At 36.7% G+C, this 12,672-nt stretch overlaps 4 protein-coding genes across 4 annotated transcripts in view; 1 reads left to right on the plus strand and 3 right to left on the minus strand.

The window, feature by feature from the left end:
• Positions 1 to 12,672, minus strand: part of LOC129792945 (beta-1,3-galactosyltransferase 5) — a 1,144,668-nt gene that overhangs the window by 946,232 nt on the left and 185,764 nt on the right. The window lies entirely within an intron of this gene.
• LOC129792950 (uncharacterized) lies at positions 1,393 to 5,782 on the minus strand. The gene is made up of 3 exons (XM_055832446.1): positions 4,762 to 5,782; positions 4,485 to 4,658; positions 1,393 to 2,297 (listed from the first exon to the last, which is right to left on the minus strand). Exons 1-3 carry the CDS (start codon positions 5,521 to 5,523, stop codon positions 1,995 to 1,997), a joined length of 1,239 nt encoding a protein of 412 aa, XP_055688421.1. The 5' UTR covers positions 5,524 to 5,782; the 3' UTR covers positions 1,393 to 1,994.
• LOC129792939 (COP9 signalosome complex subunit 1b-like) lies at positions 6,905 to 11,543 on the plus strand. Its single transcript, XM_055832389.1, has 3 exons — positions 6,905 to 7,028; positions 7,234 to 8,625; positions 11,278 to 11,543. Exons 1-3 carry the CDS (start codon positions 7,005 to 7,007, stop codon positions 11,380 to 11,382), a joined length of 1,521 nt encoding a protein of 506 aa, XP_055688364.1. The 5' UTR covers positions 6,905 to 7,004; the 3' UTR covers positions 11,383 to 11,543.
• Positions 11,356 to 12,606, minus strand: LOC129792971 (corepressor interacting with RBPJ 1). Its single transcript, XM_055832471.1, has 3 exons — positions 12,454 to 12,606; positions 11,569 to 12,359; positions 11,356 to 11,472 (listed from the first exon to the last, which is right to left on the minus strand). Exons 1-3 carry the CDS (start codon positions 12,523 to 12,525, stop codon positions 11,442 to 11,444), a joined length of 894 nt encoding a protein of 297 aa, XP_055688446.1. The 5' UTR covers positions 12,526 to 12,606; the 3' UTR covers positions 11,356 to 11,441.

Genomic DNA, 12,672 nt, shown 5'->3' on the forward strand with positions numbered 1-12,672 from the left:
AAGCTTGGTGAATTACTAATGTTTCACATACGAAAAAGCATTTTTGACAAAGCCTAATGCATTTACAAGTGTGAAAGATTAATAATTAACTCAACTTCTACCCTAATTTACCCTAAATTGGGCAGTTTTGGGTGCATTCTTCGTGTGAATTGAACTACCTTTAGTTTTTCTGGAAGTTCTTTAGAGTAACAAGATTTGAAAGAGAATGATCTTTTTCCAACGGAAGTCCAAACAAAAAAGTTTTTATTAAATTTATTATTCACAAATGCAAGAGAAAGACAAGCCGCAATTAAGTTTAGTTTGAAAGCATCAAATAAAATTTCAAAATTAAATCCTGTAAAACACTACATCCTTCATATGGAGATTCTTACGTCAGTTATCTCAAGAAACACGAACTTCATAAATCTATTTATAAAACTATAATTGCGCCGATTTTACAATCTGACGAAATGAGAAACAGGGAAAAGTAGATTCTGTCATGAAAAATCTTGCGTTTTTAGTCAGGAAAATTCGATCTTCAACCGGAAAATAATAAGCAAGAGAAAAAAAGGATATGCAAAATTCTTACAGAAATGTAAAATTGAATTATAAGATGTAAAGCTGGAATAAGGGGAGGAAAATGTGCTGTACTCCCGTTACTTTGATATAAATTAAAGAGCACAAGAGGTCTCGGCCTCTTGTGGATCACCCTTAATATTGAACACTACAATCACAAATAAAAGGATAATTTCAGCTCATCATTAAGAAAAAACATAATAAAGTTCCCTTTCGAGATTTATGGATTCTCCGAAGCCGGAAAAATCATTGAAACACAAACATCAAAGAAAAGGGTCACGGCAGTCATTGTAATGCACTGAGAACTAATTCTGTTGTCGATTTTGACCTTCTGAATTCAAATCTTCATCTGATTTTGCTCTCTAGGTTCTAGTTTCCCCATTTTTTCTTTAAATAGGAGAAACTAGAACCTAGAGAAGTAAATCTGAACGTTTATTTGGATTCAGGAGGTCAAAATCAAACAGATTCTATAAAACGGAGAATCCTAAAAGAAACAATCTTCGGAAGAAATGAGAAATTGAACAAAACACGGGATGTTACAGTCTAAGACTTTGGATTGCGAACCTGGTTTCACGACTCCTCCAAAAGGAATTGGAATAGAATCTAAATTATTTAAATTGCATCAGAACCATTTTAAAGGACGATAAAAAGAGATCGTTACAGCTGAATATTTGAGCTTGATTTAAGTGAACACTCGACTAATTTTGATAAAAATAAAAAAGAGAAACACAAAAAGAAACCCAAATTATCAAAGACTTGAATGTTTATAAAAGGGTACAACTTCAAAGTTCTAAAAATTAAATCATTCAATTTTTCATTAAAATATTTTTCTTCATCTTTTTGTTTCAAATTTTTACTCGATCTGCTGAATTTCACGAATATTTTTGATGAAATAAATCATTTATAGAATAAGGAAATTAATATGTTCGTTGTGTAGGGAATCCCATGTATTTGATTTTTTCTAAACATTCATGCATTTCTTGGCAATATTTTAAATGATTTTTAAAAAAACATTAAAAGCAAAAGGAAGCTCATTCCAGTACAGCTTTCCTCCTTCTACAACATTTTAATATTTTTTTCATTTAATCGTAAAATGCATTTTATATAAAACATTCGACACTCTATTCCACCAAAAGCAATAATTTTATTTTTTCATAAAATAAATAAAATGCAACTAAATAAAAAAATAATTTCTTGATGCTTTCTGCTTTAGAAAATTATTCCAAAACAAACTACACAGAGAGATTAGTTTTGAGAAAGCACCAAAAGTTCCATCATTCCAGTTTTTTTTTATTTTCAAAAATTAAAAAATACGTTCAGAGCAACAATTTATTTTAAAAATATTTAATTTTTTTTTTCAAAGAAAATAAATAAAATAATTCTCAAAAAAAACTAAATACGGCGAGAGAAAAAAAGAGGAGCAAAAAAATTTGAACTATTTATGAAAAAAAAAGTGAATTGTGTCGAAAAATTACATTTTGCTGCTTCTGTTTCACCTGTTGTTGTGTTACAATTGTCTTTCTGAGTGCCAATGGTGGCCCAGTGAATCTACTTACAGCCGGGACGGTTTGCAAGCGAATCGTTTGATTGGCAGATGCCGCCGTGGCGCCCAATGTGGGCGTCACCGGGGTCGCAGGTGCTGGTCCCACGCGTAACAATTGATACTGACCAGTTTCCGTTTTTAGCAGTAAAGCCGGACCCGATTGTCCAGCATTTAAGTTCTGTAGCGCACTCAGAGTTATCTGTTAAAAGAGAAAAGAAAAAGAACAAAAAACACACGCGTGACGATTTTTTCTTCATTTTTTTTAACACTGATTTTATTGTTTGATTGAGAACAGAGAAGAAATATTAGAAAGAGAAACTTCTAAAATGAAGAGAGGCCTTAAGGGCACGTGTAGAACACTTGCCTTATTCACTTTAATTGTTTTCATAATTGTGAAAAACTTTGAAAGAAACTTGAATTAAAGATTTTATGATCTCAAAACTACACTGACTGACTATCCGAACAGTAAGAGGTGTTGTAAGCAAGTGATCGTACTCAGGCGCCTCAGGACAGAATGATGCCTTTACAGGCCCTCGCCTGACACACTCACACACATAAGAATATTCATCTCATTAAGAAGTATTTACTGCCTAAACAATTTAAAAATTAAGGATCTTCAGACAACTGGGTATGAGAAAAGATTTTAATTAACAACCCTTTTGTAAAATTTCAATACCTGAGTTAGGTACAAAAGATATATTTATTTCTCAATTTGGACTTTCTTATCTTTCAGGTTAAAGTTTTAGGACCTGAATTATTCCTTAAGAAACAAAACTTTTAGAATTTTCGAATTTGAATTAAACAAAAATATCTCTACGAATATTTGAATTTTAAATATTTTCTGTACGTAACTAAAAAAGAAAACGGGATTCCATAAAAGAAAGTTTAGTTTCTGGAGGACTTCTTATTTCGATTGAATAAAATTTAACGAACTGAGAATGAAGGTCTTGATTCACACTCAACTTCTAAGCAATTAATAATCAAAACGTATGACCATTAAAACACTTTTAAAAAGTTGATAAAACCTTTTCAGAAATTCAAAAATGTTTCCTTTTTATTGGTTTCCTTAAAATAAATATATTTAACGGCTTATATTTCCCCATTGAAATTATTCTTAACAACTAAAAATATCTTAATATCATTTATTTGAAAAACTTCCCTTTAGTATTCTAGTTTCAAAGTCCTTAATCCTAAATTAAAAAACGTTTAGTGCCCTATTATTAACGTGTTTAGAATGGTCTAAAACTTTGCTCGTTCAATCCCTTCGTAGTTAATTAAACCCTGAAAAGTAGGCCTTAAGGAGGATTTTTAAAAGAAAATCCTTTCAGTTCTATTTATGGTTTATTTTCTTTTAAGATGTACAATTTCGATTAACAAGAACAATCTAAAAAAAAAACGGATAACTTAGGGACATAAAAGAATACTAAGAACTCTTTCTGGGCTTACAAAAGTTATCAGCTTAGATAGCTTTATTTATTTTTTATTTGTTTAAAAAAATCCTTAATTGATCCTTAAAATCAATTATGGATTACAGTTTCCTATTTATCTGTATAATCTGTCTTAAACTATTCAGACTTTATCTCAATGTGGTTTCAAGAGATCTTTTTGCAAATGAAGACTAACAGCAGAAAAGGACTAAACCTCAGAAAACGTATTTAATGAACCTTATCCACTTAGCCATAACTTTTAATTTTATTCATTCTCAAAGCAATTTTAATAAATTTTCAAATATTTTAAGCCTGATTTGACCTTTCCAGATAACTTTGAAGACATACTTCATGAAATTTTTCAAGAATTTTCTAAACGTATTTGGGTTAAACCAGTTTGAAATCGGATTAAAAGAGTTAATGAACAATTTAAGATATTCTTTTTACTTTAACTTAAGATTCTTTCAGCAAAATTCACCGTTTTTTATGGTAAAATCTTAAAATTAATTTTAAACTGACCATTTACTTTGTAATCAAAATATTTAGATCTTATATTCTTGACTTCAGAATATGGGTCATAAAGTCAAATTTCCTTCTCCATAAAAAATCTATTCAAACAAAATCAAGATTGTCTTACTCTTGATCCCAGAACTTCATCCAAATATTCTTTTTCAAACCTATTTTTTTTAACGTAAAATTATATTAAATCTTTCAATTCTATTTTAAAGAATTTACCAAAAATTAACCGATTTGTAGGAAAAGGATAAAAGATTTCCTTTCTACATTCATCAACCCCCATTTATCAAAGAAAATTACGTTTGAACTTTAAATTTTTCGGCTACTATCGGCCGTATTACAAATTCCCCTAAAGATCTTATCAGTCTTTTTAAAATAAACATCGAGTAGTAAGAAAAAGATAAAATATGAAAGTTTGTGTATAGGAAGAGAGAGGTACTCACAGCTGAATTGGCGGGTCTGGCGCCCAGCATTTGCGTACCCCCGAGAACAACTCGCGGCGGTATAGCTGCGACGGATTTTTGCTGTGCCTGCGATGGTGTTCCGGGACGCATATTGACTATCTGTACACTGGCGGGCAGCATTGTTGGTGTTGCCACAATATTCTGAGATGTGGCCTGTAAAGAAAGAAAAGAGAGTTTGTGTTACAATTTGAATGATTTGGGTGTGATTCCGGATTGAAAGGCAAATAGAGAGTGAAAATTGTGAGGTTATGAGTACCTGATTGATTGTCTTGGTCATTGTGACCATTCCGGGTGGCGCTGAGGTAATTCCGGGCGCCATGGTGCCCTGATTCTTAATAACTATCGTCGATTGCTGCGACTGAGATGCTTGGGATTGGTTCTGCGTTGTCTGGGGCGCCTTGGCGTTGGCCGTTGCCTGCATAATTGTTGCCTGGGTGGTGGTGATTGGCGACAGACTTATGGTCCCGTTCGGCAATGTTTGACCCGTGAATGTGACACGATTGTTCATATTAAGGACGGTGGGGGCGCCGGAGGTTTGGCCACCGAGACCACCGACAACGGTCGCCGACGTGGGGTACACAACCTTCACAGGCTCATTGCTATTCTTTGGCATATTCGACACAATCGACACAGCCGGACCCTCTGGCTGATTCGCGACACGCACGGGGCCCCCTTGTTCGCACACCACCGCCTCACTGTTCACTTTCTTCCCACCGCTCACGGTGTAATTGTTGATTGTATTGTTATTATTGTTATTTGCCGCACTAGCTGCTGCACTCTTGTTGCCACCACACTCACTCACGACGGGCAGCAGCCCCTCATGTTGGTGCTGCTGTACCTTGTGCGGAGTCTCACCACCGTACACGGTGCCCCCGTTCGATACGCACGCACTCCCCGCGTCACGATGGCCACTCAGCCCCGCCTGATGGGACGTGGGTATGTGCTGTAGCTCCTGCCCGGACTCCCGGCCGTCACTCAGTGGAGCTGAAGTGTCGTCGATTTTGTTAATCGACGCCATTTTGTAAACTCAACGCAAACGTAGTACATTGTGAAATTTTATTAGCTCACCACTGAGCCCCTTTGCACCCACCGTACGCACTCAATTCCACCGCACCTACGCGCCCGCGATGCTCATTGTCAACATCAAAGTACAATCGCCACTTTGGACGCACTTTCCGTGTGGGAAACTTATGAGAAAACAACTGAGTTTTGGGGGAAAAATATCAAGCTCAGGCGGCGTTCGACGGAAATATTGGCGCTTGCGTCGCACCGTGTATGTGTCACATGCATGACAATTTATGCCTCCTCGGCGATTGCAGCGACGCCGCATAATTTTGTGATTACCGTGATTACCGCTCTTACCGCTCAAAACCGGGAAAAGGGGAAAATAAACGGTTTTTTTTTTTGGATTTTTCATCATTTTCCAAAAATTTCTCTCTCATATTTTTTTACTAATTTTCAAACAAACAACGAGTTTTCTGAGAATAAAATGCAAAATCTTGGAAGAAAATATGCAGAAAATTACATAAAACTATGTGTGTGAGTGAGATAAACAGATATTTTGCTAATCGGTTTTCAGTTTATCTCTCTTTTCAAATTCATTCATTCAATCAGTTTGTCTCCCTCACACCGCCAGTTTTTGCGACTTGATTGAATTTTTGAAAAATTTTCCAGGAAAAAAGGATTTTCCGGAATTTGAGGACGTCCCCGTGCTGAATGGCATTGTAAAATTGAAAAAATTGAAAAAATCATTAAAATTCCTTGAAAAAATGAAAAAAAAATAAACATTGAAAAATCTTAAATTCTTTTAATTTTTTCTTTGTTTTTCGCAAAATTTTTTCAATGAAAATTGCGTCTTTCGTGGTCCAAGCACTGAAAATAGTGAGTTTTCAGGAAATAAATTGATCATAACAGACTTCATAAGACAATCCGTGGATAATCCAGAAATAATTGCGGAAAATCTATTTGTGTACAATTCAGAATTTCCGCCGGCTGATAAATCTTCTGTGATAGCCCCACAGAAAACTAAAATCTCACGATAAACACGTCTTCTTATCCTAAAAAGACTTCCTTGAAACAGGAAAAGCTTGAAAATTGCACGAAAGCGAAGAAAAATCAAAATTATTTGTAGTCATCTATAATTTTCAGCGCAATACTTCAATTTCATGGCGGCGGCAAAAATTAAATTGAAATAAAAATTGTGTTTTCAGTCTGGAAAAGCACCGGAAAAACATCCTGGAGTACAAGAAAATCATCATAAATACGTTAAAAATCATGAAAAACCTGAAAAATCAAGGAAAAATTGAAAATTATGAGAAAATCAAAACAGCCGCCTGAAAACTCTCCCCGGTTTACCGCATAAATTCCCGATTTCCAATTGGAAAACATCGGGAAAACAAGGGAAAAAGAAGAAGAAGAATAAACTGTCAAAAACTAAAACACTTTTTGTAGGTAAAAAAAAATTAAATTTAGCAATAGAAGCCAAGTTAGTAGAAAAAAATGCCGCTACCACTAATTATGCAGGTAAGAAATCCATTGAGATGTTCCTTGGAAGAGGGAGAGTCCACAAAGGGATTGTTTTGGGGTGAATTTTGTGAAGTGGGGCGGTGTTTTTCCACCCCAAATTGAGGTTATATTGACGGGGAGATTTTTTGGAGCATCCGGCAAAAGGGTGGTGATTTTCTCTTGAGAAAAAATGCTCAATGGGGATGCTTTGTGTGCTTTGCAGAACGCCGTGGAGCCAATGCAGGTGGACGTGGAGGCGGTGGACAACGAAAATCACGAGGAGGACACGTACGTCGTGGAGAATCCCACAATGGACCTAGAAGTGTACGCAAACTCCTACACAGGACTCGCTAAATCCTACCGCCTCATGTACATTGCTGATCACTGTCCCACACTACGGCTGGAGGCCCTCAAGATGGCCATCAGCTACGTGATGACCACATACAATGTGAGTCTGTACCAGTTGCTGCACAAGAAGTTGGCCGACATGAATGTTGGCGCCTCGCTGCCGGATGTAGCGCAGGGGGGTGCAGCTGCAGGTGGGGCAGGAGCAGCGGGAGCCGGGGCGGGGGCACCGAGTCAAGATGTGCCGACATTCGATACAATGTGGGCGGAGACGAAGAGCAAAAAGGCTGCGCTGAAGCTGGAAAAGTTGGACAATGATCTGAAGAATTACCGAAGTAACTCCATCAAGGAGAGCATTAGGCGCGGGCACGATGACCTGGGGGATCACTACCTCAACTGCGGGGACCTCTCGAATGCCCTCAAGTGCTACTCACGCGCACGGGATTACTGTACGAGTGGCAAGCATGTGGTCAATATGTGTCTCAATGTGATCAAGGTGTCCATCTACCTGCAAAACTGGTCGCATGTCCTCAGCTACGTCTCCAAGGCGGAGAGTACCCCGGACTTTGCCGAAGGTAACAGCAAGGATGCCAATCAGGCCGTCCTGACGCGTCTCAAATGTGCCGCAGGGTTAGCAGAGTTGGCCACGAAGAAGTACAAATCAGCCGCAAAGCACTTCATCCACGCCAACTTTGATCACTGCGACTTCCCCGAGATGATCAGCAGCAGCAATGTCGCCATGTACGGCGGCCTCTGTGCTCTGGCCACATTCGATCGGCAGGAATTGCAGAAAAACGTCATCTCGTCGTCATCGTTCAAGCTCTTCCTGGAGCTTGAGCCCCAACTGCGGGATATCATTTTCAAGTTCTACGAATCCAAGTATGCGTCGTGCCTGCGCCTCCTCGATGAGATTCGTGACAATTTACTCCTGGACATGTACATTGCGCCCCACATTAATGCCCTGTACACACAGATACGCAATAGGGCGCTCATTCAGTACTTCAGCCCCTACCTATCGGCGGATCTCCGGAAGATGGCCACAGCCTTCAATCGCACCGTGGCAGCGCTGGAGAATGAGGTGATGCAACTCATTCTCGATGGGCAAATCCAGGCGCGCATTGATTCGCACAATAAGATTCTCTATGCAAAGGATGCGGATCAGCGCAGCTCCACCTTCGAGAAGGCCATCAATGTGGGCAAGGAGTACCAGAGGAGGACGCGAATGCTCATCCTCCGGGCGGCCATGCTCAAAGTTCAGATTCACGTCAAGGTGAGAATTTTTTCTTTTTAGTTTTTTTTGTCCCCTTTTTTGCTGCTAAAAATAACTTCATGTGCATGTGATAAACTTTTTGGCTGTTCTCCCGTATTTTCTCTCATTACTTTTACTCTCCTTATGAATTTTCGGTGTTGCAAAATTCAATTTTGTACCATTTATCGCCCAAAGTGCGCGTGATGCATCAAAGGGGCTTATCAATAGGGGGAAAAGGGTCATGGAGAATGTTTTATTTATTTTATTTTATTTTTTTTTAAATAAGATTTTCAAATTATTTTTATTATTTCTTTATTAATTTTATAGATTTTGGAAGAAATTTTGTGAAAATCAGAATTTTTGGTTTTTTTTTTAAATTTATCAAAATCTGTCAGCAATTTTTTGAAGAATTTTTTAATTAATTTTGCGAGTGTTCCACACAACTCTATATGTTTTTAATAGGTACTTTATATTGAATTTAAATTATTTGGATTTTCTTGTTTTGAAGAATAATATTTCGAAAAGTCAAAAAAACGTAAAAGAATATTAAAAATCGGTCAAGCAGTTTCGTGATTATAGTTTAAATTAGTTTTTCGTTAAAAACTTTATTGTCTGATCAAATAATTGTTTTTCTTGGTTAAGATTCTTTGGTTTATTTCATAAAGAAAAGAAAGGAGAGAAGTTTTAACTAATTCAATAGCCCTGGATGGCCTAAGTACCTACTTAAGTATCATTGACCTATGTCGAGTTAAGCTACCTATGAGAATTTTCATAAAAGTTTTTCTTTGGAATATCAGAGAATTTCTTCTGTTGCTGTTATAATGGAAATTTCATTCTGTGGGAGATTTATAGAGACAAAATGGACAAAATTTAAATTTAGCTATTTACCCTATTGTATTTTTTCAAAATGGCCGCCACTTGCTACATATGGCAGATGTTATTTTTTCTTGTGCTAAAAGCACATTTATTTCATACAGGATTCACGAAGCTCGCCGGTTTTAACCTAGGGGAACATTTTGGGCATTTTTTTTACATAAATTCATTTTGGGAGCCATGTTTGATTCTACTCACTCTATTTTTTGTCTTCACATTAGTCATTAACCTCTAGCTTCGTTCCTTCCTACGCATCAGGCTTTTCCTACAACATTAATTCTTCTATTAGTTTATATTACTTTACCTTTACTTACTAAATTGCTTTACCTTAAGTTTCTTCTTGTAAATTTTTCACAAAATTCAATCAAACAAGCTCCTCTCAACTCAACTTCTCATGACCGAATGGCTTCCCTATGCTTCTTCTTATTTTTTCTTACATTGTTCTTCTTCTTCTTATTCAAAAATATTTCATGTTTAACTTAAATTCTAACAGCAGATTATTTTAGCTCTGATAGCCCTAGATTTATAAACGGGTTTTAGATTCAGTTTCCCGTAAAGAAAAAAATAGAGAACTTAGACAATTTAGGGTGCAGTCAAAAAGTAATTTGCTTATTTGTAGAATCAGAAGCACCTAACGGCGGCCATCTTGAAAAAAGAAACAACAAAAAAACACTTTCTCTAATGTCGTTTTCAGAGCAGCTAAAGGAGCTTGAAAATGAAAAATAAAACATTTAATGCTAAATATCATTCTTCAAGACAAAAATTATTTTGCTTTATCAATATTTCATAGTGTCTTGACAGCATTGACAGTCCGATTTTGACAAAATGCAAAAAGCTTGTTTTTTTTTTTTAATTTTAACTAGTATCTTTACCTATATACATTGCCATTGGTGTAGATTTTTAATCTAAAAAGGTTGTTTTTATTAATTAGAGTTTTAAATTGAAAGAGGAGTTTTTTCAGTATTGTTTTATTTTAGGACTTGTTAAAGGTTGAAATTCATTAGTCAGACAGTCTTGATAAAGATTTTCTTTTTAAATCCTAATTATATCTTGAATTTTCATGAGCAAAATTTAAGCTTTCTTAAGATTTTCAAAATTTTCTAAAGAATTTCTTAAGTTTTTTTTTGTTGAAAAAATTCCTGATCGTCTTTGGGCATTTTAAAGAAAACTTAAGAAATTTTTTAAAAATCTTTATAAATCCTTTAAAAAATCTTAAAAACACTTAACTTTTGCTTAAGAAAATTAAAGAAATAAGAAAGTTTTTTCTTATGAAAACTTCAGATATGTTTAAAAGAAATAAGAAAAAAACATAAAAACACCTAACTTTCGCTTAAGAAAACTTTAAAAATTCTAGAAATCCTAGTATTTTCATAAGAAAACTGTAAAATGCTTAAAAAAAAAACAATTAAAAGAAATCTTGATGTCTTACTAATGAATTTCATCAAAAATCGAACCATTTGATCGATTTTGATAAGTTTTTTACTTAAAAAATAATGAAATTGATGATTTTTCTCTCTTTCCAATTCCGCCCTAATTTTCCATTCAATAAAATATTCTTCTTTGTGAATTTAGTACGTTCTACGTCCCCTCTCTGTATTCTCAGGGACTTAGAAAATTATAATAACAAACCCCTTGCAATTTCATGAGAAAAATTATCTTAAAACTTTATTATTGCAAAGAAAAAGAAATATTTTTTATTAAATAATTTTATTTATTTAAAAGAAAAATAAAAGAACATCTGCCTGGAATTTTTACATGAAAAAAATTAATCCATTTTTTCCTGTTCTCATTACAACACAGAATCAACCCCGTGATAGTGGGAATCACACTGCGGAGATTTGCGTGGCTTCCGGATCTAGTAACACCACCACCAATGCCGTAAGCGGTGGAGGACTCCGCAATTAAGGTGTACGCGTGCGTCTCCTCTTCCTCCTGGCCAGGACAAGAAGAAGAAGAAGGAAAAACTATCCCAGAATCATTTTGCTGATGAAGCTTCTTTTGATGAGAAACAGACACACACAACACACAAACATTTGGATTAAAAACGGCAGATCTATTTCAATGAATGTCTCCTGTTTTTTTTCTTTTTACTTCCTGCTGTGCCTTCGGGGGCTCCGTGAGCGTTTCCTCTGCTTCTTCTCACGCGTGTGCTTCCTGTCGTCGTCGGAGCTGCTGCTACTGCTGCTGTCGCGATGATGGTGCTTCTTGGATTTGGATTTCTTCTTCTTTCGACTGCGTTTTTCGATCTTTTCCAGCTTCCGGAGGAGCTTGCGCTTCTGTTCGGTCGTGAGGGATTTGAGGAAGGCCATTTCGGGCTTCTTGGCACTCGTGTCGGCCTCATCGTCACTCGGGATGAGCTGATGGAGGCGTCCCGATTGGAAACTCTGCAGACTCATTGCACTCTTTCGCATTGCCAGCCCATCGTCCTTCATTTGCTCCTCCAGCACACCCTTGGCCATAATTGACTGTGCTTCCGCTTCGGAATGGATCTTCCGGGCTTCACTCATGGAAATACTGTACATTGTGCATTCCTTGTCGGTGTTTATGTGGCCCCATTTGTGGCATTTAATGCAGCGAACATTGCGCACTTGAATGCCAAAGGGTTGATCCCGGATCTCGGTGTCACCTTTGCAGTAACTCTCACGGGGAGCATTGTACTTCCGTTGCCATTCGAATTTGTATTCAGGCTCATTGTCCTCCTTCTCACGCTCCTTCCGGACACCCGGTGGGGGTTCGTACATGAAATTTATGCTCAATTTATCCTTGCTCTCCTTGCTGAGGATGGCCTTGTTGTCATGCAGATCCTGTTCCTTCTCATACTGCGCTCGCAGTTCTTCCTGTTTCTTCTTGTATGCCTCTGCTTGCTGTTCAGCCATCCAGACCTAAGGAGGAGAAGGGAAAATTGTCATTAGAAAGGTTTTGTGGTCAGGAAAGCTTCCGGAAGTCATTGAATTATTTTTGCGTGGAAAAACTCACCCTCTTGAGGTTATCCCGTGAGGCTGGATGGAAGAATTTCTTGCACATGTAGTTATTGAAGCCTTTCCCCATCTTTTCTGCTTGTTTTTACAATTCTTTTGGGAGGATTTTCCTCTTTATTTACGCACTTTTTCACAACAAAGGCTTTTCACTTTTTTTTGACAAACGTTGTCATTGAAGGAAAAAGTGAGGTTAAGCAACCAGATTCAAGAGAATGAG

The sequence above is a fragment of the Lutzomyia longipalpis genome, chromosome 3 (genome assembly GCF_024334085.1).
Source record: "Lutzomyia longipalpis isolate SR_M1_2022 chromosome 3, ASM2433408v1".
NCBI lineage: Eukaryota > Metazoa > Arthropoda > Insecta > Diptera > Psychodidae > Lutzomyia > Lutzomyia longipalpis.

What these genes read in the sequence shown, in the direction of transcription:
- LOC129792971 (XM_055832471.1), bottom strand. Translation starts at nt 12,525, where the DNA reads ATGGGGAAAGGCTTCAATAACTACATGTGCAAGAAATTCTTCCATCCA. An exon ending in CACGGGATAACCTCAAGAGG is followed by an intron (nt 12,360 to 12,453) that starts GTGAGTTTTTCC and finishes TCTCCTCCTTAG; the next exon opens with GTCTGGATGGCTGAACAGCA. An exon ending in CCCCGAAGGCACAGCAGGAA is followed by an intron (nt 11,473 to 11,568) that starts GTAAAAAGAAAA and finishes TCTCATCAAAAG; the next exon opens with AAGCTTCATCAGCAAAATGA.
- LOC129792939 (XM_055832389.1), top strand. Translation starts at nt 7,005, where the DNA reads ATGCCGCTACCACTAATTATGCAG. An exon ending in CGCTACCACTAATTATGCAG is followed by an intron (nt 7,029 to 7,233) that starts GTAAGAAATCCA and finishes TGTGCTTTGCAG; the next exon opens with AACGCCGTGGAGCCAATGCA. An exon ending in AAGTTCAGATTCACGTCAAG is followed by an intron (nt 8,626 to 11,277) that starts GTGAGAATTTTT and finishes ATTACAACACAG; the next exon opens with AATCAACCCCGTGATAGTGG.
- LOC129792950 (XM_055832446.1), bottom strand. Translation starts at nt 5,523, where the DNA reads ATGGCGTCGATTAACAAAATCGACGACACTTCAGCTCCACTGAGTGAC. An exon ending in TGACCAAGACAATCAATCAG is followed by an intron (nt 4,659 to 4,761) that starts GTACTCATAACC and finishes CTTTCTTTACAG; the next exon opens with GCCACATCTCAGAATATTGT. An exon ending in CCAGACCCGCCAATTCAGCT is followed by an intron (nt 2,298 to 4,484) that starts GTGAGTACCTCT and finishes CTCTTTTAACAG; the next exon opens with ATAACTCTGAGTGCGCTACA.